A 22,180-nucleotide genomic window follows, 5' to 3' on the forward strand; every position below is an offset into this window, starting at 1 on the left:
TTTTGAAAGGATTGAAAAGTGGAAATCATCATGCAACAGCTAGGGAATTGGGGAGACAGCAGGGGACGAAGAAGGAAGTGTGGTTGATAGGCTGTGAGAGAGTGGGAGTGGGGTGAGGAGTAATGGATGTTATTTTCTGACTGATTAAGATGGTCCGAAACTGGATTGACTTATGGAACTGGCTGAATCATCTGGGAGACTCCGAGTCCAGGGGAGGGAGCTGAAATTAGATGCAAGTGTTTAAATGTTATTAGGATAGAAGAAGTAATGTCTGAATTTATGGATATTTTTGGGGAATAAATTTTAGGCTAAGGGGTGAAATAGAAGATAGATGGTCGGGAAAATAATTTTTGATTAGGAATAATTGATGATTATAGGTTAAGGATAATTGATGTTTATTGTTATAAAATGAATAAATATTATTATTATTATTATTATTATTATTATTAGGGGGGGAGAAATGGGACCACAGATTAAATTTGTCTCAGCTCCACAAGTGACTGTCTGTGTCTGCCTGAAATTGCAGGGCAGGAGGCTGCTTAGGGAACACAGGCACTCTGGACACATCGGCTGTCTTCAGAATGTCAGCATTTTGTGGAAGAGATTCAAGTGCATGCCAAATATATAGGGTTGTGCAATTAAAGAGACATGTTGACATGTTGCCCGAGTATCAAGAAATCTACTTTAAAACAATAAATACGTTTCGCAATTGATAAAGCTATGGTGAAACACATTGAAAAGTGTGAGATGAACAAATAACTAACGGAAAGACTTGTAAACGACTTGTGAGCAAATCAGGAAAAATGCAGGGCGGATGCTCATCGCAGTGCCATATAACCTTCCTGCAAATAAATCAGAATAAATGCTTGTTATATCTAAACTCCACATAAACTTCGTGCAAGCAAAGCTGGATGAATGCTCAATAAACCAATTGCCTGGAGAATTCCACTTTTTCTCCTTGCTGCACAAGATTTCTTGAAGAAGAAACTGAAGGGTAGATATTCTTTCCAGTTTACATTTAAAACTAAAAGAAAATGTGTACCGGTATTTCAAGAAAAAGGTTACTTCCACACAACCAGTCTGTTAGGCATTCATTCTGATCTGTTTGTGGGCAGGTTTGGTAATGTTTCATCAAGCAAGTGTTATCTTACACTTCCCAGTGTTTCCCTCCCCCCCCCGTCACTTTCCTTATGGCAAACACACACATCTTTTGGGAAAGGCAGCCCAATCAGCTCTAACTGCACAACCGGAATTTGCTGGCATGCGACTGAGACCACCACCAGCTCGAAAATATTGACAGTCTGGAAGTGACCAAAGGCTACATGGCTTCCCTTCTACCAATAAGAACTACAGGCAGCGGAAGCTGATAGTGCAGTGTTGAAAAGACAACATGTTGCATTTTTTCAATCTGGTCACCCGCAATACTGATGTTAATATTTTCCAGAACTCATTCAGGTTCTGGTGTGTTGGTTCTAATAGGATTATTCTAATATTTCTGAATCCCAAATAGACAAATACAGTAAAAAGAAAAAAGAGAAAGTCTTGTGTTTAAATTTGCAAGCTGACTCACATTTAGAGAAAAGCAAGGTCCTTCAAGGAACCTCAAAAAAGAATATATCTGGAGGTTTCAGAAACATGCTATTTATTATATATATATTATATACATAAACAGATTTAAAACTACCGGTGACATACTAGAATAGCACAGACCTGGAGAATTCCCTTGGAGAATGAGTTTTAGCACCCCAAAGTACCCCATTCCAGCTGTATAACCTATAATAGTACCTGGAAGCCAGGTCCCAGCGTTGATAAGTAATCGACACTTCCTTTCAGCTTTGCCTATAAGAAAATGAACAGACCGAATCGTACCTCATAGAAGAACCATTCCCCTCGTGATCTGTGGAATAGTTTGCTTTCCCTTCTACCCAAAACTTTCACCTTACCTAAAACCAAATTTGCAGCCTACAATTTGGAGACTTTCCACATCTAGTACTTGAGGAATGCCTGCATTTTATTTCTTATGCTCTTCTGGGAAGAGAAGTCATGCGGGCCAGAGCCACATCGTGTGGCTTAGAGAGATGACTGGCTTACAAATGAAGCAAAACAAGTTTTTTTGAGAAGCGTTGACTGTCTCAGGCAAAACCTCTGAGGTATTTGAAGACTAAATAAATGTTTCAAGGGAGTTCAGCACATTCCTAGGTTTTTATTTAAAGTCTCTAACCTGCCTATTGCAAACCCTCCAAGTGTCCCTATTTTCCTGGGACAGTCCTGGAATTACAGAAGCCATCCTGGTTTCTGATTTGATCCCAGAATGCCCCGGGTTTGCTTTTTCTTCCCCTCTACATCTTGGAGAACAATTAAAAGTGGTGGAGAGATCAGGATCCCCATCCCTGTCCTTTTTGGAAACAGGAGCCTTTGCTGCATGCTTGTGTGTGTATACAGTATATGTGTGTGTGGGTGCAAAAATGGGCTCTTGTTTATACTGAAAATAAAATACCTGCACCAAATGAAGGAAATTTTGGCACTGGCAAACATAGCCCTTCCTATAATTTTGAAGGAAAATGTAACCAATCCACTTTAGATTCTTCAATTGCAATGCTTCAGCAGCCAACCATTTTTAGGATATGTTTGGAGTGTTTATTCTTTTATTGCAAATGGAGCCTCCCACTGTCTACTCAGAAGTAAGTCCCATTCAATGGAGCTTACTCCCAGGTGACTGGGTAAAGACTGGGCAGCCTTACACTGCAATCCTAAGCCTTTTTACTCAGAAGTAAGTCCCACTAAATTCAGGAGGATTTACTCTCTGGTATGTTCCTGATCAGTCTCACAGTTTTCATTATTATTATTCCTTTTTGCTGACAGGGACTCAAGGCACCCTACAGCTAAAAATTTATTCCGTTCCATTTATCTGTTGAAGGTGTTGTACATGATACCTCCCCTCACACATTTTTTCTTTACAACAATCTTGTGAGGTAGATTCAGTAGAGAGGTTGTAATTGGCTCAAGGTGACCAATGTAGACACAGCAGCGTAGCTAGCCGCCTGGCTGCCCGGGATGGCAAACCCGAAGACACCCTGCCAGGGGGCAGGGTGTCCGGCGCGCGCATGCGTCATGTATAACACATGCGTGCACAGGAGGCATGCGACGCAGCGACGCGGCAAACCCCGTGAGCAAGCCATGGAGTGAGGCAGTCTCGCTTGCATCGGGGCTTCTCCTTGATGGCGGCGGCCGCAGGAGGTGGTCAGCCCCGTCCAGCCTGCTGCCCCCCCCCACGCCCATTACTACGCCACTGTGTAGACATGTATAGGACGTCAATGTGTGCAGTGAGATCAAATGGGAGAGAAGCTTCTTGCTGCATAATAGGATGTCCCTATTTGCATCAGATAGATGCTGGAGGGTATGCTGTTGACCTATAGCCAGAGTGGTGCAGTGGTTAGAGTGCTGGACTAAAACCCGGGAGAGCAGGGTTCAAATCCTCACTCAGCCATGAAGCTCACAGGGTGACCTTGGGCCACTCACTGCCTCTCAGCCTAGCCTACCTCACAGGGTGTTGTGCGGATTAAATGCGGAGGAGAAACAGGTTGGATACAACTGCAATGAAAATAGCCAGTGCTCACCTATACTAGGCTGGCAATGATAAAAAACAACAATGAAGAAGCTACAAAAACGCTAAAGCTAAATTTGCAGCAAAGGTGGGGCAGTGGCAGAGGAAGGCTGAAAAAGATTCAGTTCAGGGGTTCAGCACATCCTCAGCTTGAAGCCTGAAAACCGAGGATGTCAACAGCAGGGGCCCAGGGTGACATGTTGTACACTTACCACAAGGTCTTCCATTGTGAGGACCTTTGTATTCTGAATTTCCTTGAGCTTCCGAGCTTCCTCAGTGAGTCGTTCTAGCAGAGCTCTGTCGTTCTGCAGGGAACACCAATAGTTCAGATTGGATAGAGGGCAAGGGTGGACATTTTGTGAAAAGCTCCCTTGATTCGCTCTCCTCCCCCCCCCTTGCGACCTAAGCCTTATCCACACTATACATTGAAAGCACTATGACACAACTTCAGTCATGGCTTCCCCCCCCCCAAAGGATCCTGGGAGCTGTAGTTTGTTAAGGGTGCTAAGAGTTGTTATGAGACTCCTTATTCCCCTCATAGAACTACAATTCCCAGATTGCCCTGCAAAGAGGGAACAATTGTTAAATCACTCTGAGAACTGGTTACAGGTAGGTAGCCGTGTTGGTCTGGGTCGAAGTAAAATAAAAAAATTCCTTCAGTAGCACCTTAAAGACCAATTAAGTTTTTATTTTGGTATGAGCTTTCATGTGCATGCACACTTCTTCAGATACACTCTGAGAACTGTAGCTCTGTGAGATGAATGGGGGAGCGCCTTCTAACATCTTCCAGCACCCTTATTTTTTTAATATTTTTTTTAGAAAAAACAAATTTTCATTTTTCACATCACACATAAAATATAAATTCCTGCATTGCAGGGGGTTGGACTATATGACCCTTGGGATGCCTTCCAACTGTACAATTCTATGATTCGTTGATTCTATAACTCACAACACATCAACCACCTTTCTTAGAAATATCATATCAAATACTTATGGTTCACTCCAAAAAATGTTTCCACATATTACCATGAAATCCCGGTGGGTTATAAACACAATCTTCTTGACACATATAAAGCCAAAACAGTTGCCACACATTATAGAAAAGGTGAGGGTTAGAATTCCCTTTGGTCGCACACTTCTGGCACACCAGCTTTTCAGCCAGGGCTCTTGACCATCCTCTGGAGTAGCATGCTTCAATGTTCAAGCTCAAGGCAGGGGGCCATTGCATGGCTATTTTCATATGTGCTGCCACAAGAAGGGACGTTAAAAGTTCTTTATGAGAAACTGGTAGAGTAGACGTGTCGCTTATTCCAAGTAAAGCAATTTGAGGGGAAGGTTGTAGGTCCATTTTGTATATTAAACTCAATTCTTTAAATACAAAAACCCAAAATGGGTTAAAAATTTGCAAAACCACGTCATATGTATGCAAGTTCCAGTTTCCTGGCATCCCCTCCAACAGGTTGATGTTTCCCCTGGTATCATGTGGGAAACTTGAAACAATTCTCTAAGAGTTTTAGCAAGGGTCCCATTTACTGACAAGCTGTATATCACATTTCATATCATATTTAAATCACCACCCATTCCTGGAAAGTTGCTAGCTTTTGTCGTGTTTCTTTTAGGAAGAATATCTGTCCTATATTAGGGCTATATAGATTGACACAATAGTTATAGTATTTGCATGTAAGTCTCCTTTAACAAAAACAAAACAGCTATTAGCATCCTGCATAACATCTCTCACAACAAACTTTAACAAGTTACAATCTAATATCCCCACTCCCCTTGCTTTTGATGTCCCTGTAGGCAATATTTGTGCATGGTAGCCCCTAAGATATAATAACCGATTTGTAGATAGTTTACAACGTGTTTCCTGCAAGTACAGTATGTAACCACCGGTGTCTCCTGCTTAAGTATTGTTTCAGTCCTTTGCCTTTTATCTGGATTACCCAGACCAATCACATTGAAAGACAGGACTTTTAGCCCACCAAGGCTCCCCATTAACTTTTACAATTAACATAACTGTTAAGTATGAAATTCTTCCATTTTTGAGATATTAGGTACCAAGTGTCAGAAAGCCGCAAAACCCCAAAGGCATAGCAGAGTTGTGGTTGAACATGACAAAAACTATAGAAAACACCAACACTTCCAATAACAAAAACTTAAAATCTGATTGCACAGCAAATGACTCAGGAGTGAGAATCATCTCTCCCCAGTACTTTAGGTACTGGCAACCCTTGAACCAGGGGTCAAGGCAGATATACCAATCCACTAACTGCACCCTCCTCCCAATCACGCATACTCCTGCAAAACTTAACTAATCTCTTTAAAGTTATCATTTGTTGCTCAAGTGAAAGAAGTAAAGAAAGAAAATAGAAATCAAGAAGCAGATAAACTTCCTACTTTCTCAAATCAGGTGAGCATTTGTGGCTCTCTTGGGCAATTCTTTCTACTCCTAGTGACATAATGTGTTTCCGTTCTTTGAAAATGATGCTTCTTCATGGTTCCTGTCTCTCTTGCCACTTTAAACCAGCTTCTTCCTCTGAGGAGTCTCTCTTCCTCTCCCTCTCCCTCTCTCTCTGTGCATTATCAGTTTCACGGAGGGGGAGGGGCAAATAAATGCATGATCTCTTCAGCCTCTGCATGCATAGAAACTCTATGTTCTATACCACCCACAGTCGCTATAAGCTGAAAGGGGAAAGCCCAGCTGGAGCGTGCACACACACACACTCACTTACTTTTTGGAGCTGCTCAGTGTAGCCTAAACTTTATTCTGGGATCTGTTGTTAGATTGCAAGCATTGACCTCATCTATACGTTTTTTCTATGTCATCTTTGCTCACGCTCAGGTTTGGTAAAACAAGATTAAACCGCAAAATCATAAACGATAAAAAGTCTTTTGCCAGAGATTAGTCGCTTGCCAGGCTGCATGTTTCTTTATTTGTTTCTCAATGTCTATCAGGTTAGTTGGTGCATTGATAATGCTTGGGGAAGTGTGGTAAAAAACTTAAACTGTCAACTTTATCAGGCCTGCCTTCCAGTCTTCTCATCTTTCTGCACCAGTAACAAACTACAGTTCCCAGTATTCTTTGGGGGAAGTCATAAATGCTTAAAGTGTTTCAATAACTTAACTGCTTAAAGTGTTTAAATATTGCTTTAAAGGTACAGTGCGGATGAGGCCTCAGTAAATCTGAGGATACCAACCTGAACCTTGCTAAGTCTCTCAAGTTCCACTGCCAAATCTTGAATGTTTGTCCTCACCACAGGGTTGTGCATCTAGGAAAAAAGAGTAGCAGCATTGCTAAGTATTTAAAGCATCCCCAAATAATATTTGGTGAATCAGCAACCGATGGAAGAAACAAGAGACAGACAAGGCTTTTGCTGTTAAATCTGCCTGCCCATACGTACTTCAGGGATGGGTCTTCCCAGACATTCCCTCTCACCTCAGCTCTGAAGTTTGCATAGTCTACCCGGTCAATCCTGCTGTCTCGGAAAGTCTCCAGGTCCTTCTTCCCTTCTGCATTTAACAGGATGATGTCTTCAAAGCGGATATTGAAATTGTCCAAGCGCTTCTGGAACTCTGCAGTGTACTGGAGCAAAAGGCGGGAAGGTGGCATAAGTGAGCACCATGACTTGAATCCAAAAGAGAATCCAAAATCCCAAAGAGCAGAAGCAAGGGAAGCTCCACTGCAACCCACGAGTGCTTGCTTGAGTCTCCTGCCACCTCTCCACAGCTTCCTGTAGCCCAAGGAGCAAAACACTCTCTTCAAGGGCCGGTGAGGGCAGAGAGCAGCAGAGGGGATTATCCTAGGCTAGAAGTTCCCAAACTCTACCTAGGCTACAGCTTCCTGTAGCCCAAGGAGCAAAACACTCTCTTCAAGGGCCGGTGAGGGCAGAGAGCAGCAGAGGGGATTATCCTAGGCTAGAAGTTCCCAAACTCTACCTAGGCTACAGCTTCCTGTAGCCCAAGGAGCAAAACACTCTCTTCAAGGGCCGGTGAGGGCAGAGAGCAGCAGAGGGGATTATCCTAGGCTAGAAGTTCCCAAACTCTACCTAGGCTACAGCTTCCTGTAGCCCAAGGAGCAAAACACTCTCTTCAAGGGCCGGTGAGGGCAGAGAGCAGCAGAGGGGATTATCCTAGGCTAGAAGTTCCCAAACTCTACCTAGGCTACAGCTTCCTGTAGCCCAAGGAGCAAAACACTCTCTTCAAGGGCCGGTGAGGGCAGAGAGCAGCAGAGGGGATTATCCTAGGCTAGAAGTTCCCAAACTCTACCTAGGCTACAGCTTCCTGTAGCCCAAGGAGCAAAACACTCTCTTCAAGGGCCGGTGAGGGCAGAGAGCAGCAGAGGGGATTATCCTAGGCTAGAAGTTCCCAAACTCTACCTAGGCTACAGCTTCCTGTAGCCCAAGGAGCAAAACACTCTCTTCAAGGGCCGGTGAGGGCAGAGAGCAGCAGAGGGGATTATCCTAGGCTAGAAGTTCCCAAACTCTACCTAGGCTACAGCTTCCTGTAGCCCAAGGAGCAAAACACTCTCTTCAAGGGCCGGTGAGGGCAGAGAGCAGCAGAGGGGATTATCCTAGGCTAGAAGTTCCCAAACTCTACCTAGGCTACAGCTTCCTGTAGCCCAAGGAGCAAAACACTCTCTTCAAGGGCCGGTGAGGGCAGAGAGCAGCAGAGGGGATTATCCTAGGCTAGAAGTTCCCAAACTCTACCTAGGCTACAGCTTCCTGTAGCCCAAGGAGCAAAACACTCTCTTCAAGGGCCGGTGAGGGCAGAGAGCAGCAGAGGGGATTATCCTAGGCTAGAAGTTCCCAAACTCTACCTAGGCTACAGCTTCCTGTAGCCCAAGGAGCAAAACACTCTCTTCAAGGGCCGGTGAGGGCAGAGAGCAGCAGAGGGGATTATCCTAGGCTAGAAGTTCCCAAACTCTACCTAGGCTACAGCTTCCTGTAGCCCAAGGAGCAAAACACTCTCTTCAAGGGCCGGTGAGGGCAGAGAGCAGCAGAGGGGATTATCCTAGGCTAGAAGTTCCCAAACTCTACCTAGGCTACAGCTTCCTGTAGCCCAAGGAGCAAAACACTCTCTTCAAGGGCCGGTGAGGGCAGAGAGCAGCAGAGGGGATTATCCTAGGCTAGAAGTTCCCAAACTCTACCTAGGCTACAGCTTCCTGTAGCCCAAGGAGCAAAACACTCTCTTCAAGGGCCGGTGAGGGCAGAGAGCAGCAGAGGGGATTATCCTAGGCTAGAAGTTCCCAAACTCTACCTAGGCTACAGCTTCCTGTAGCCCAAGGAGCAAAACACTCTCTTCAAGGGCCGGTGAGGGCAGAGAGCAGCAGAGGGGATTATCCTAGGCTAGAAGTTCCCAAACTCTACCTAGGCTACAGCTTCCTGTAGCCCAAGGAGCAAAACACTCTCTTCAAGGGCCGGTGAGGGCAGAGAGCAGCAGAGGGGATTATCCTAGGCTAGAAGTTCCCAAACTCTACCTAGGCTACAGCTTCCTGTAGCCCAAGGAGCAAAACACTCTCTTCAAGGGCCGGTGAGGGCAGAGAGCAGCAGAGGGGATTATCCTAGGCTAGAAGTTCCCAAACTCTACCTAGGCTACAGCTTCCTGTAGCCCAAGGAGCAAAACACTCTCTTCAAGGGCCGGTGAGGGCAGAGAGCAGCAGAGGGGATTATCCTAGGCTAGAAGTTCCCAAACTCTACCTAGGCTACAGCTTCCTGTAGCCCAAGGAGCAAAACACTCTCTTCAAGGGCCGGTGAGGGCAGAGAGCAGCAGAGGGGATTATCCTAGGCTAGAAGTTCCCAAACTCTACCTAGGCTACAGCTTCCTGTAGCCCAAGGAGCAAAACACTCTCTTCAAGGGCCGGTGAGGGCAGAGAGCAGCAGAGGGGATTATCCTAGGCTAGAAGTTCCCAAACTCTACCTAGGCTACAGCTTCCTGTAGCCCAAGGAGCAAAACACTCTCTTCAAGGGCCGGTGAGGGCAGAGAGCAGCAGAGGGGATTATCCTAGGCTAGAAGTTCCCAAACTCTACCTAGGCTACAGCTTCCTGTAGCCCAAGGAGCAAAACACTCTCTTCAAGGGCCGGTGAGGGCAGAGAGCAGCAGAGGGGATTATCCTAGGCTAGAAGTTCCCAAACTCTACCTAGGCTACAGCTTCCTGTAGCCCAAGGAGCAAAACACTCTCTTCAAGGGCCGGTGAGGGCAGAGAGCAGCAGAGGGGATTATCCTAGGCTAGAAGTTCCCAAACTCTACCTAGGCTACAGCTTCCTGTAGCCCAAGGAGCAAAACACTCTCTTCAAGGGCCGGTGAGGGCAGAGAGCAGCAGAGGGGATTATCCTAGGCTAGAAGTTCCCAAACTCTACCTAGGCTACAGCTTCCTGTAGCCCAAGGAGCAAAACACTCTCTTCAAGGGCCGGTGAGGGCAGAGAGCAGCAGAGGGGATTATCCTAGGCTAGAAGTTCCCAAACTCTACCTAGGCTACAGCTTCCTGTAGCCCAAGGAGCAAAACACTCTCTTCAAGGGCCGGTGAGGGCAGAGAGCAGCAGAGGGGATTATCCTAGGCTAGAAGTTCCCAAACTCTACCTAGGCTACAGCTTCCTGTAGCCCAAGGAGCAAAACACTCTCTTCAAGGGCCGGTGAGGGCAGAGAGCAGCAGAGGGGATTATCCTAGGCTAGAAGTTCCCAAACTCTACCTAGGCTACAGCTTCCTGTAGCCCAAGGAGCAAAACACTCTCTTCAAGGGCCGGTGAGGGCAGAGAGCAGCAGAGGGGATTATCCTAGGCTAGAAGTTCCCAAACTCTACCTAGGCTACAGCTTCCTGTAGCCCAAGGAGCAAAACACTCTCTTCAAGGGCCGGTGAGGGCAGAGAGCAGCAGAGGGGATTATCCTAGGCTAGAAGTTCCCAAACTCTACCTAGGCTACAGCTTCCTGTAGCCCAAGGAGCAAAACACTCTCTTCAAGGGCCGGTGAGGGCAGAGAGCAGCAGAGGGGATTATCCTAGGCTAGAAGTTCCCAAACTCTACCTAGGCTACAGCTTCCTGTAGCCCAAGGAGCAAAACACTCTCTTCAAGGGCCGGTGAGGGCAGAGAGCAGCAGAGGGGATTATCCTAGGCTAGAAGTTCCCAAACTCTACCTAGGCTACAGCTTCCTGTAGCCCAAGGAGCAAAACACTCTCTTCAAGGGCCGGTGAGGGCAGAGAGCAGCAGAGGGGATTATCCTAGGCTAGAAGTTCCCAAACTCTACCTAGGCTACAGCTTCCTGTAGCCCAAGGAGCAAAACACTCTCTTCAAGGGCCGGTGAGGGCAGAGAGCAGCAGAGGGGATTATCCTAGGCTAGAAGTTCCCAAACTCTACCTAGGCTACAGCTTCCTGTAGCCCAAGGAGCAAAACACTCTCTTCAAGGGCCGGTGAGGGCAGAGAGCAGCAGAGGGGATTATCCTAGGCTAGAAGTTCCCAAACTCTACCTAGGCTACAGCTTCCTGTAGCCCAAGGAGCAAAACACTCTCTTCAAGGGCCGGTGAGGGCAGAGAGCAGCAGAGGGGATTATCCTAGGCTAGAAGTTCCCAAACTCTACCTAGGCTACAGCTTCCTGTAGCCCAAGGAGCAAAACACTCTCTTCAAGGGCCGGTGAGGGCAGAGAGCAGCAGAGGGGATTATCCTAGGCTAGAAGTTCCCAAACTCTACCTAGGCTACAGCTTCCTGTAGCCCAAGGAGCAAAACACTCTCTTCAAGGGCCGGTGAGGGCAGAGAGCAGCAGAGGGGATTATCCTAGGCTAGAAGTTCCCAAACTCTACCTAGGCTACAGCTTCCTGTAGCCCAAGGAGCAAAACACTCTCTTCAAGGGCCGGTGAGGGCAGAGAGCAGCAGAGGGGATTATCCTAGGCTAGAAGTTCCCAAACTCTACCTAGGCTACAGCTTCCTGTAGCCCAAGGAGCAAAACACTCTCTTCAAGGGCCGGTGAGGGCAGAGAGCAGCAGAGGGGATTATCCTAGGCTAGAAGTTCCCAAACTCTACCTAGGCTACAGCTTCCTGTAGCCCAAGGAGCAAAACACTCTCTTCAAGGGCCGGTGAGGGCAGAGAGCAGCAGAGGGGATTATCCTAGGCTAGAAGTTCCCAAACTCTACCTAGGCTACAGCTTCCTGTAGCCCAAGGAGCAAAACACTCTCTTCAAGGGCCGGTGAGGGCAGAGAGCAGCAGAGGGGATTATCCTAGGCTAGAAGTTCCCAAACTCTACCTAGGCTACAGCTTCCTGTAGCCCAAGGAGCAAAACACTCTCTTCAAGGGCCGGTGAGGGCAGAGAGCAGCAGAGGGGATTATCCTAGGCTAGAAGTTCCCAAACTCTACCTAGGCTACAGCTTCCTGTAGCCCAAGGAGCAAAACACTCTCTTCAAGGGCCGGTGAGGGCAGAGAGCAGCAGAGGGGATTATCCTAGGCTAGAAGTTCCCAAACTCTACCTAGGCTACAGCTTCCTGTAGCCCAAGGAGCAAAACACTCTCTTCAAGGGCCGGTGAGGGCAGAGAGCAGCAGAGGGGATTATCCTAGGCTAGAAGTTCCCAAACTCTACCTAGGCTACAGCTTCCTGTAGCCCAAGGAGCAAAACACTCTCTTCAAGGGCCGGTGAGGGCAGAGAGCAGCAGAGGGGATTATCCTAGGCTAGAAGTTCCCAAACTCTACCTAGGCTACAGCTTCCTGTAGCCCAAGGAGCAAAACACTCTCTTCAAGGGCCGGTGAGGGCAGAGAGCAGCAGAGGGGATTATCCTAGGCTAGAAGTTCCCAAACTCTACCTAGGCTACAGCTTCCTGTAGCCCAAGGAGCAAAACACTCTCTTCAAGGGCCGGTGAGGGCAGAGAGCAGCAGAGGGGATTATCCTAGGCTAGAAGTTCCCAAACTCTACCTAGGCTACAGCTTCCTGTAGCCCAAGGAGCAAAACACTCTCTTCAAGGGCCGGTGAGGGCAGAGAGCAGCAGAGGGGATTATCCTAGGCTAGAAGTTCCCAAACTCTACCTAGGCTACAGCTTCCTGTAGCCCAAGGAGCAAAACACTCTCTTCAAGGGCCGGTGAGGGCAGAGAGCAGCAGAGGGGATTATCCTAGGCTAGAAGTTCCCAAACTCTACCTAGGCTACAGCTTCCTGTAGCCCAAGGAGCAAAACACTCTCTTCAAGGGCCGGTGAGGGCAGAGAGCAGCAGAGGGGATTATCCTAGGCTAGAAGTTCCCAAACTCTACCTAGGCTACAGCTTCCTGTAGCCCAAGGAGCAAAACACTCTCTTCAAGGGCCGGTGAGGGCAGAGAGCAGCAGAGGGGATTATCCTAGGCTAGAAGTTCCCAAACTCTACCTAGGCTACAGCTTCCTGTAGCCCAAGGAGCAAAACACTCTCTTCAAGGGCCGGTGAGGGCAGAGAGCAGCAGAGGGGATTATCCTAGGCTAGAAGTTCCCAAACTCTACCTAGGCTACAGCTTCCTGTAGCCCAAGGAGCAAAACACTCTCTTCAAGGGCCGGTGAGGGCAGAGAGCAGCAGAGGGGATTATCCTAGGCTAGAAGTTCCCAAACTCTACCTAGGCTACAGCTTCCTGTAGCCCAAGGAGCAAAACACTCTCTTCAAGGGCCGGTGAGGGCAGAGAGCAGCAGAGGGGATTATCCTAGGCTAGAAGTTCCCAAACTCTACCTAGGCTACAGCTTCCTGTAGCCCAAGGAGCAAAACACTCTCTTCAAGGGCCGGTGAGGGCAGAGAGCAGCAGAGGGGATTATCCTAGGCTAGAAGTTCCCAAACTCTACCTAGGCTACAGCTTCCTGTAGCCCAAGGAGCAAAACACTCTCTTCAAGGGCCGGTGAGGGCAGAGAGCAGCAGAGGGGATTATCCTAGGCTAGAAGTTCCCAAACTCTACCTAGGCTACAGCTTCCTGTAGCCCAAGGAGCAAAACACTCTCTTCAAGGGCCGGTGAGGGCAGAGAGCAGCAGAGGGGATTATCCTAGGCTAGAAGTTCCCAAACTCTACCTAGGCTACAGCTTCCTGTAGCCCAAGGAGCAAAACACTCTCTTCAAGGGCCGGTGAGGGCAGAGAGCAGCAGAGGGGATTATCCTAGGCTAGAAGTTCCCAAACTCTACCTAGGCTACAGCTTCCTGTAGCCCAAGGAGCAAAACACTCTCTTCAAGGGCCGGTGAGGGCAGAGAGCAGCAGAGGGGATTATCCTAGGCTAGAAGTTCCCAAACTCTACCTAGGCTACAGCTTCCTGTAGCCCAAGGAGCAAAACACTCTCTTCAAGGGCCGGTGAGGGCAGAGAGCAGCAGAGGGGATTATCCTAGGCTAGAAGTTCCCAAACTCTACCTAGGCTACAGCTTCCTGTAGCCCAAGGAGCAAAACACTCTCTTCAAGGGCCGGTGAGGGCAGAGAGCAGCAGAGGGGATTATCCTAGGCTAGAAGTTCCCAAACTCTACCTAGGCTACAGCTTCCTGTAGCCCAAGGAGCAAAACACTCTCTTCAAGGGCCGGTGAGGGCAGAGAGCAGCAGAGGGGATTATCCTAGGCTAGAAGTTCCCAAACTCTACCTAGGCTACAGCTTCCTGTAGCCCAAGGAGCAAAACACTCTCTTCAAGGGCCGGTGAGGGCAGAGAGCAGCAGAGGGGATTATCCTAGGCTAGAAGTTCCCAAACTCTACCTAGGCTACAGCTTCCTGTAGCCCAAGGAGCAAAACACTCTCTTCAAGGGCCGGTGAGGGCAGAGAGCAGCAGAGGGGATTATCCTAGGCTAGAAGTTCCCAAACTCTACCTAGGCTACAGCTTCCTGTAGCCCAAGGAGCAAAACACTCTCTTCAAGGGCCGGTGAGGGCAGAGAGCAGCAGAGGGGATTATCCTAGGCTAGAAGTTCCCAAACTCTACCTAGGCTACAGCTTCCTGTAGCCCAAGGAGCAAAACACTCTCTTCAAGGGCCGGTGAGGGCAGAGAGCAGCAGAGGGGATTATCCTAGGCTAGAAGTTCCCAAACTCTACCTAGGCTACAGCTTCCTGTAGCCCAAGGAGCAAAACACTCTCTTCAAGGGCCGGTGAGGGCAGAGAGCAGCAGAGGGGATTATCCTAGGCTAGAAGTTCCCAAACTCTACCTAGGCTACAGCTTCCTGTAGCCCAAGGAGCAAAACACTCTCTTCAAGGGCCGGTGAGGGCAGAGAGCAGCAGAGGGGATTATCCTAGGCTAGAAGTTCCCAAACTCTACCTAGGCTACAGCTTCCTGTAGCCCAAGGAGCAAAACACTCTCTTCAAGGGCCGGTGAGGGCAGAGAGCAGCAGAGGGGATTATCCTAGGCTAGAAGTTCCCAAACTCTACCTAGGCTACAGCTTCCTGTAGCCCAAGGAGCAAAACACTCTCTTCAAGGGCCGGTGAGGGCAGAGAGCAGCAGAGGGGATTATCCTAGGCTAGAAGTTCCCAAACTCTACCTAGGCTACAGCTTCCTGTAGCCCAAGGAGCAAAACACTCTCTTCAAGGGCCGGTGAGGGCAGAGAGCAGCAGAGGGGATTATCCTAGGCTAGAAGTTCCCAAACTCTACCTAGGCTACAGCTTCCTGTAGCCCAAGGAGCAAAACACTCTCTTCAAGGGCCGGTGAGGGCAGAGAGCAGCAGAGGGGATTATCCTAGGCTAGAAGTTCCCAAACTCTACCTAGGCTACAGCTTCCTGTAGCCCAAGGAGCAAAACACTCTCTTCAAGGGCCGGTGAGGGCAGAGAGCAGCAGAGGGGATTATCCTAGGCTAGAAGTTCCCAAACTCTACCTAGGCTACAGCTTCCTGTAGCCCAAGGAGCAAAACACTCTCTTCAAGGGCCGGTGAGGGCAGAGAGCAGCAGAGGGGATTATCCTAGGCTAGAAGTTCCCAAACTCTACCTAGGCTACAGCTTCCTGTAGCCCAAGGAGCAAAACACTCTCTTCAAGGGCCGGTGAGGGCAGAGAGCAGCAGAGGGGATTATCCTAGGCTAGAAGTTCCCAAACTCTACCTAGGCTACAGCTTCCTGTAGCCCAAGGAGCAAAACACTCTCTTCAAGGGCCGGTGAGGGCAGAGAGCAGCAGAGGGGATTATCCTAGGCTAGAAGTTCCCAAACTCTACCTAGGCTACAGCTTCCTGTAGCCCAAGGAGCAAAACACTCTCTTCAAGGGCCGGTGAGGGCAGAGAGCAGCAGAGGGGATTATCCTAGGCTAGAAGTTCCCAAACTCTACCTAGGCTACAGCTTCCTGTAGCCCAAGGAGCAAAACACTCTCTTCAAGGGCCGGTGAGGGCAGAGAGCAGCAGAGGGGATTATCCTAGGCTAGAAGTTCCCAAACTCTACCTAGGCTACAGCTTCCTGTAGCCCAAGGAGCAAAACACTCTCTTCAAGGGCCGGTGAGGGCAGAGAGCAGCAGAGGGGATTATCCTAGGCTAGAAGTTCCCAAACTCTACCTAGGCTACAGCTTCCTGTAGCCCAAGGAGCAAAACACTCTCTTCAAGGGCCGGTGAGGGCAGAGAGCAGCAGAGGGGATTATCCTAGGCTAGAAGTTCCCAAACTCTACCTAGGCTACAGCTTCCTGTAGCCCAAGGAGCAAAACACTCTCTTCAAGGGCCGGTGAGGGCAGAGAGCAGCAGAGGGGATTATCCTAGGCTAGAAGTTCCCAAACTCTACCTAGGCTACAGCTTCCTGTAGCCCAAGGAGCAAAACACTCTCTTCAAGGGCCGGTGAGGGCAGAGAGCAGCAGAGGGGATTATCCTAGGCTAGAAGTTCCCAAACTCTACCTAGGCTACAGCTTCCTGTAGCCCAAGGAGCAAAACACTCTCTTCAAGGGCCGGTGAGGGCAGAGAGCAGCAGAGGGGATTATCCTAGGCTAGAAGTTCCCAAACTCTACCTAGGCTACAGCTTCCTGTAGCCCAAGGAGCAAAACACTCTCTTCAAGGGCCGGTGAGGGCAGAGAGCAGCAGAGGGGATTATCCTAGGCTAGAAGTTCCCAAACTCTACCTAGGCTACAGCTTCCTGTAGCCCAAGGAGCAAAACACTCTCTTCAAGGGCCGGTGAGGGCAGAGAGCAGCAGAGGGGATTATCCTAGGCTAGAAGTTCCCAAACTCTACCTAGGCTACAGCTTCCTGTAGCCCAAGGAGCAAAACACTCTCTTCAAGGGCCGGTGAGGGCAGAGAGCAGCAGAGGGGATTATCCTAGGCTAGAAGTTCCCAAACTCTACCTAGGCTACAGCTTCCTGTAGCCCAAGGAGCAAAACACTCTCTTCAAGGGCCGGTGAGGGCAGAGAGCAGCAGAGGGGATTATCCTAGGCTAGAAGTTCCCAAACTCTACCTAGGCTACAGCTTCCTGTAGCCCAAGGAGCAAAACACTCTCTTCAAGGGCCGGTGAGGGCAGAGAGCAGCAGAGGGGATTATCCTAGGCTAGAAGTTCCCAAACTCTACCTAGGCTACAGCTTCCTGTAGCCCAAGGAGCAAAACACTCTCTTCAAGGGCCGGTGAGGGCAGAGAGCAGCAGAGGGGATTATCCTAGGCTAGAAGTTCCCAAACTCTACCTAGGCTACAGCTTCCTGTAGCCCAAGGAGCAAAACACTCTCTTCAAGGGCCGGTGAGGGCAGAGAGCAGCAGAGGGGATTATCCTAGGCTAGAAGTTCCCAAACTCTACCTAGGCTACAGCTTCCTGTAGCCCAAGGAGCAAAACACTCTCTTCAAGGGCCGGTGAGGGCAGAGAGCAGCAGAGGGGATTATCCTAGGCTAGAAGTTCCCAAACTCTACCTAGGCTACAGCTTCCTGTAGCCCAAGGAGCAAAACACTCTCTTCAAGGGCCGGTGAGGGCAGAGAGCAGCAGAGGGGATTATCCTAGGCTAGAAGTTCCCAAACTCTACCTAGGCTACAGCTTCCTGTAGCCCAAGGAGCAAAACACTCTCTTCAAGGGCCGGTGAGGGCAGAGAGCAGCAGAGGGGATTATCCTAGGCTAGAAGTTCCCAAACTCTACCTAGGCTACAGCTTCCTGTAGCCCAAGGAGCAAAACACTCTCTTCAAGGGCCGGTGAGGGCAGAGAGCAGCAGAGGGGATTATCCTAGGCTAGAAGTTCCCAAACTCTACCTAGGCTACAGCTTCCTGTAGCCCAAGGAGCAAAACACTCTCTTCAAGGGCCGGTGAGGGCAGAGAGCAGCAGAGGGGATTATCCTAGGCTAGAAGTTCCCAAACTCTACCTAGGCTACAGCTTCCTGTAGCCCAAGGAGCAAAACACTCTCTTCAAGGGCCGGTGAGGGCAGAGAGCAGCAGAGGGGATTATCCTAGGCTAGAAGTTCCCAAACTCTACCTAGGCTACAGCTTCCTGTAGCCCAAGGAGCAAAACACTCTCTTCAAGGGCCGGTGAGGGCAGAGAGCAGCAGAGGGGATTATCCTAGGCTAGAAGTTCCCAAACTCTACCTAGGCTACAGCTTCCTGTAGCCCAAGGAGCAAAACACTCTCTTCAAGGGCCGGTGAGGGCAGAGAGCAGCAGAGGGGATTATCCTAGGCTAGAAGTTCCCAAACTCTACCCCCCCCACCGTGGACCACTTGAAAATTGCTGAGGGTCTTGGCAGACCGCTCAATGTGTGTTGTTGTTTTTTTCTGCCTGTTGCGGAAATTCTAACATGCTGTGCTAGGTGCTGCATGGTTTTTAATTTCATTTTTCTCACTTCTTTTATTTCCTATATCCTGTACATTTTATTGTACAGAACAATTGCAGCTTACTCGTGCGATTTTGACCTTACATGGTTGTAGGCCAGCTGGTTGAAATTGCACAAATTAAAGCATGGATGGTGGAGAGTTTCCCTGGTATAGAAGGAGCTTTTAAGCTCTCTGCCTTGCTTAGTGGGCCTGTGATGCTCTCACGGGATCTCAGAGGCCCCACAAGATCTTGTGAGAGCATCCCAAAGCCCGATATGCAAGGGGGTAAGAACTTGCTTGGTGAACAGCTCTGGAAAGATAAGGCTAGTCACATGGGGGTGGTTCCAAGAGGATGGCTCGAGTACTGTATAATGTTTTTGCATAGATGCACTATCCTTGGAACATAACCCTTATGCAAGATGTGATTGTACTGTATTATTGCTGGCCAGCTCCAGCCTCCCACCCCTCCATTCTATATGCTGTCCTAGAATTTTCTTGACCCAAAACAGCTTAGGTCAGGCTTCCTCAACCTCGGCCCTCCAGATGTTTTTGGCCTACAACTCCCATGATCCTTAGCTAGTAGGACCAGTGGTCAGGTATGATGGGAATTGTAGTCTCAAAACATCTGGAGGGCTGAGGTTGAGGAAGCCTGGCTTAGATAATCTAATGTTTTGAGTGGGAAAAGTCTAGGCAGGGAGAGGCTGCTTATGCCTCTCCCTCCAGCATTTCCCAGCTCAGAAGTACCCTCCCAAACTGCTATTTTTACCCATGAGGAGAAAAATGCATCTTGGTAACTTCTACTCAGAGTAGACCCGTTGATATTAATGGGCCATAGCTAGCCATGTCTATTACTTTCAGTGGGTCTACTCTGAGTGTAACTAGCACTGGATACAACCAATGTTTATCCAACCGAGAAAGCATCTTGGGTTAAGCAGCCTCTCCTTCTTTTGCTTAGGCTTGCACCTTGCTGAGCTTGCTTTGAGTATTAGGGTTTGGTTGTTTTTTAAATGGAGGAAGGAATCACAGGACACCTCATAACATCTAATTTGAGTCCAAATATCATGGGAGTAGTTTCAGTGACCCTTGAATTACGTTCAGAGATTATGCATTGATTAAACCAAAATTTGGTTTTGTGGTCAAAATTAATAAACCATGCAAGAAGAAGTGGCTTATCTGAGGGGGCGAGGGCAGACCCAAAGTTCATTTTTGGTCAAACAAAACAAAGTGTTTGTTTACTGATTACATTTAAACCTTGTATTTGATTATTATTTTTATGCCCGTGGTGACAAACAATAAAATACAATGCATGATAGATAAGATTTTTAATTTAAATGCAAAAATGGCACTCAGTAATTGTAGAGAAGAAACATGGGGGCAGCCATGTTTTTTCCTATCCAATCCCCCCGAGCGATGGAACACAATCAAGCTGCCCCCTAGGCCACTTCTCTATCTGTGTGCTAAGTATATGGCAGCAAGAATCCCTGTGTGCTGGTGCTCCAGGCTGTGGGTGGCTGGATTAACTACTTTTAAAAGTTTTAAAGGGCAAAAAACAAAACAAAAAACATTTTATACAAATAGAGGTAGCGTTGTAGCCCTTCTGGACCACTTCATAAGTACTTTGGGTAAATAACTGAAACTGTGTGTTTCCGCATGGTATCTCAAATGGATTTTCCTTTAAATTCTGCATGTAAATGAGATGGACTTATTCTTGTCCCACGTATATGATGAGCCTGTGGCACACAGACACCTGATGTTCAACAGAGGAGAATGGCCATGGGTTCAAGAGGAACAGACACCAAAGGAACTGGCCTCACTCTGCCTAATGGTAGGGCCAGCCCTACTTAGTAGGCTTGTGCTTCCTAAAACTTGCCTAAGTTCACAGCCTGGCTGCAGCTTTCTGAACCAGCTGAAATGCCTGAATGATCTTCAGTGCAGCCTCATGAAGAGCCTGTTGCTACAACCGGACTGAGATGTAAACAGAGGCATGCCTCATCACAGCCAGATCTGACACTTCTGGTGTTCTATGGGGTGAGTGTATGGGGAGGTTTCCCATTTGCTTGTTTAACGCCAAACAACAAAAAATCCACATTTCCCCAAAATACTGCAACTATGCAGCTTGAAACAAATGCATGCCAACTGCATAAATCTGCACAATTTATTCTAGTGACATAATTTGAGGGCAGAGTGCAACTAAGTGGTTCTTTTTTAATCGCTCCATCTTACAGCCATCTCACACAGGAGACATTCCTGAGTACTGGGGCCACCCACTATTTCATTCATTTGCCTTCTAGTGGTGTCTGGATTTGTTGTGCAGCAGCAGGGAGGAAGGAACAACAACAACAACAAAAAGGCAGGATGAGCAAATAGGCATGTGGACAGCAGTAGTGCTATGAGAAGAGCCAAACGGGTGCTTGTAGCAGCCATCAGCAATGAGAGCTGCTACAGTCACCTGAAGATTTCTGATGACATGGAGGCTCTGTGACTGAGTGGGAGAAGAAGAGATGTAAGTTCAGCAGAGGAACCTTCTTACCTTGGAAACTTGGAGATATTTGTCAAGGGTGTAATTGTCCTCCAGCTGCAGAATTTCCCAGAGACCAGCCCCATTCTTACATTGCCTGAAAAAAGGAGTGGAAACAGGTCGACCTTGCCTCCCTCCTTCCCTCCCCTTTCAGCATCCCACAATATTGCTGGCTTGCTTGATAGTTCCATTCCACCCAACGTGCGTTCTTAGCTGTTGCTCACATCGCTTTTCAAAAAACATGGGTTCCATTCTCCAAATCATATCACATCTGGAGATGTGGCAATCTTATTTACATGGAACCACTCTCAGCAATACATTCCAAGAAGGAAAGCAGGGAAAATGCACTGCTTAAACAAACCATCAAATCCTGCCTGCTAAACCACAAAATAGAAGGTGGATTAGTATTGCTCAAAGGAGCCTTAATTTTAGCTCCTTAGGATCAACAACTCAAATGCCCCCTGAGTAGCCTGATAGCAGGTACACTCACTGATAAGCCGAAGTGATCTTGAGGCTCTTCTTCAGGCCAAGGTGCTCAGTGATATTCATGGAGGGAGGCAAGTTGCCAGGCATGTCGATGAACTGGAGATTGGAAAGAGGAGCAAAACATCATTTAGAGCCAATTAACACTAACAGACCAGTGCAGGGATGATCCTTAGAAATCTCTTTCCCAGCTACTGGTAGTTCTAGAGGCCCACAACAGTGTGGCCTCCTGCTTCTTCCAGCCCTTGACTGCAAGAACACCTATTTGGAGAAGACCCATGCCTGCTTGAGCTCCTGCTGCCCACTGGCCTGGCCCACTCCTGCCAAAGGACTTGGACAGCGCTTCTGACCTTTGGGACAGGAGCCATATGTAGCTACATCTTGTCCCACAGCAGAACCTAATCTGAATCTTCTCTGATGCCAACCCACAAAGTTTCCCACAAACTCCTGAGAGAGTCATCTTCGTGCCCTGGTGTTCTGCTGCTGACATATTTCCCCACAATGTTTGATGTAAAAGTGACCGCAAACTTCCAGCAATCCACCAACTGTGTGTAAGAGATGAGGTGAGATCTGGTCCACAAAATCTTATGCCAAATATCTCTGTCCAGGAGTGAGGCCTTGTCAGCATATAATATCTGTCCTCAGAGAGCTGCAATGGTTGCCAATTTGCTACTGGACAACATTCAAGGTGTTACTATTAGTACAGAAAGCCCTTAACAACTTGGGGCCATTTTACCTGCGAGATCACCTTACCCCATATATGCCCACTTGGCCGCTTCCATCTGTGGAACTGGAACTGCCACAAGTCCCACATAATACCTGTTCTACATATGCAAAAATTTGATCTTGATTCTGTGTCCAGGGCAGCTGTCTACCAGCTCCATTGGGTATGCCGGCTGAGACCTTGCCTGGCTGAGACCTTGCCTGCCTGCACATTGTCTCACCAGAGTGGTACATGCTCTGGTTA

The 22,180-nt window shown here is 48.3% G+C and overlaps 1 protein-coding gene across 1 annotated transcript in view; it reads right to left on the reverse strand.

Annotated features, from left to right (window-relative positions):
• PROM2 (prominin 2) overlaps positions 1-22,180 on the reverse strand; it is a 66,679-nt gene that overhangs the window by 13,812 nt on the left and 30,687 nt on the right. Inside the window, exons 13-18 of the mRNA XM_035119046.2 lie at positions 21,221-21,312; positions 20,743-20,827; positions 7,041-7,187; positions 6,802-6,873; positions 3,817-3,909; positions 1,786-1,839 (exon numbers count right to left, since the gene is read on the reverse strand). Coding sequence (XP_034974937.1) covers positions 1,786-1,839; positions 3,817-3,909; positions 6,802-6,873; positions 7,041-7,187; positions 20,743-20,827; positions 21,221-21,312 — 543 coding nt within the window. The remainder of the gene's footprint in view (positions 1-1,785; positions 1,840-3,816; positions 3,910-6,801; positions 6,874-7,040; positions 7,188-20,742; positions 20,828-21,220; positions 21,313-22,180) is intronic.

The sequence above is a fragment of the Zootoca vivipara genome, chromosome 6, assembly GCF_963506605.1.
Source record: "Zootoca vivipara chromosome 6, rZooViv1.1, whole genome shotgun sequence".
In the NCBI taxonomy this organism is placed as follows: domain Eukaryota; kingdom Metazoa; phylum Chordata; class Lepidosauria; order Squamata; family Lacertidae; genus Zootoca; species Zootoca vivipara.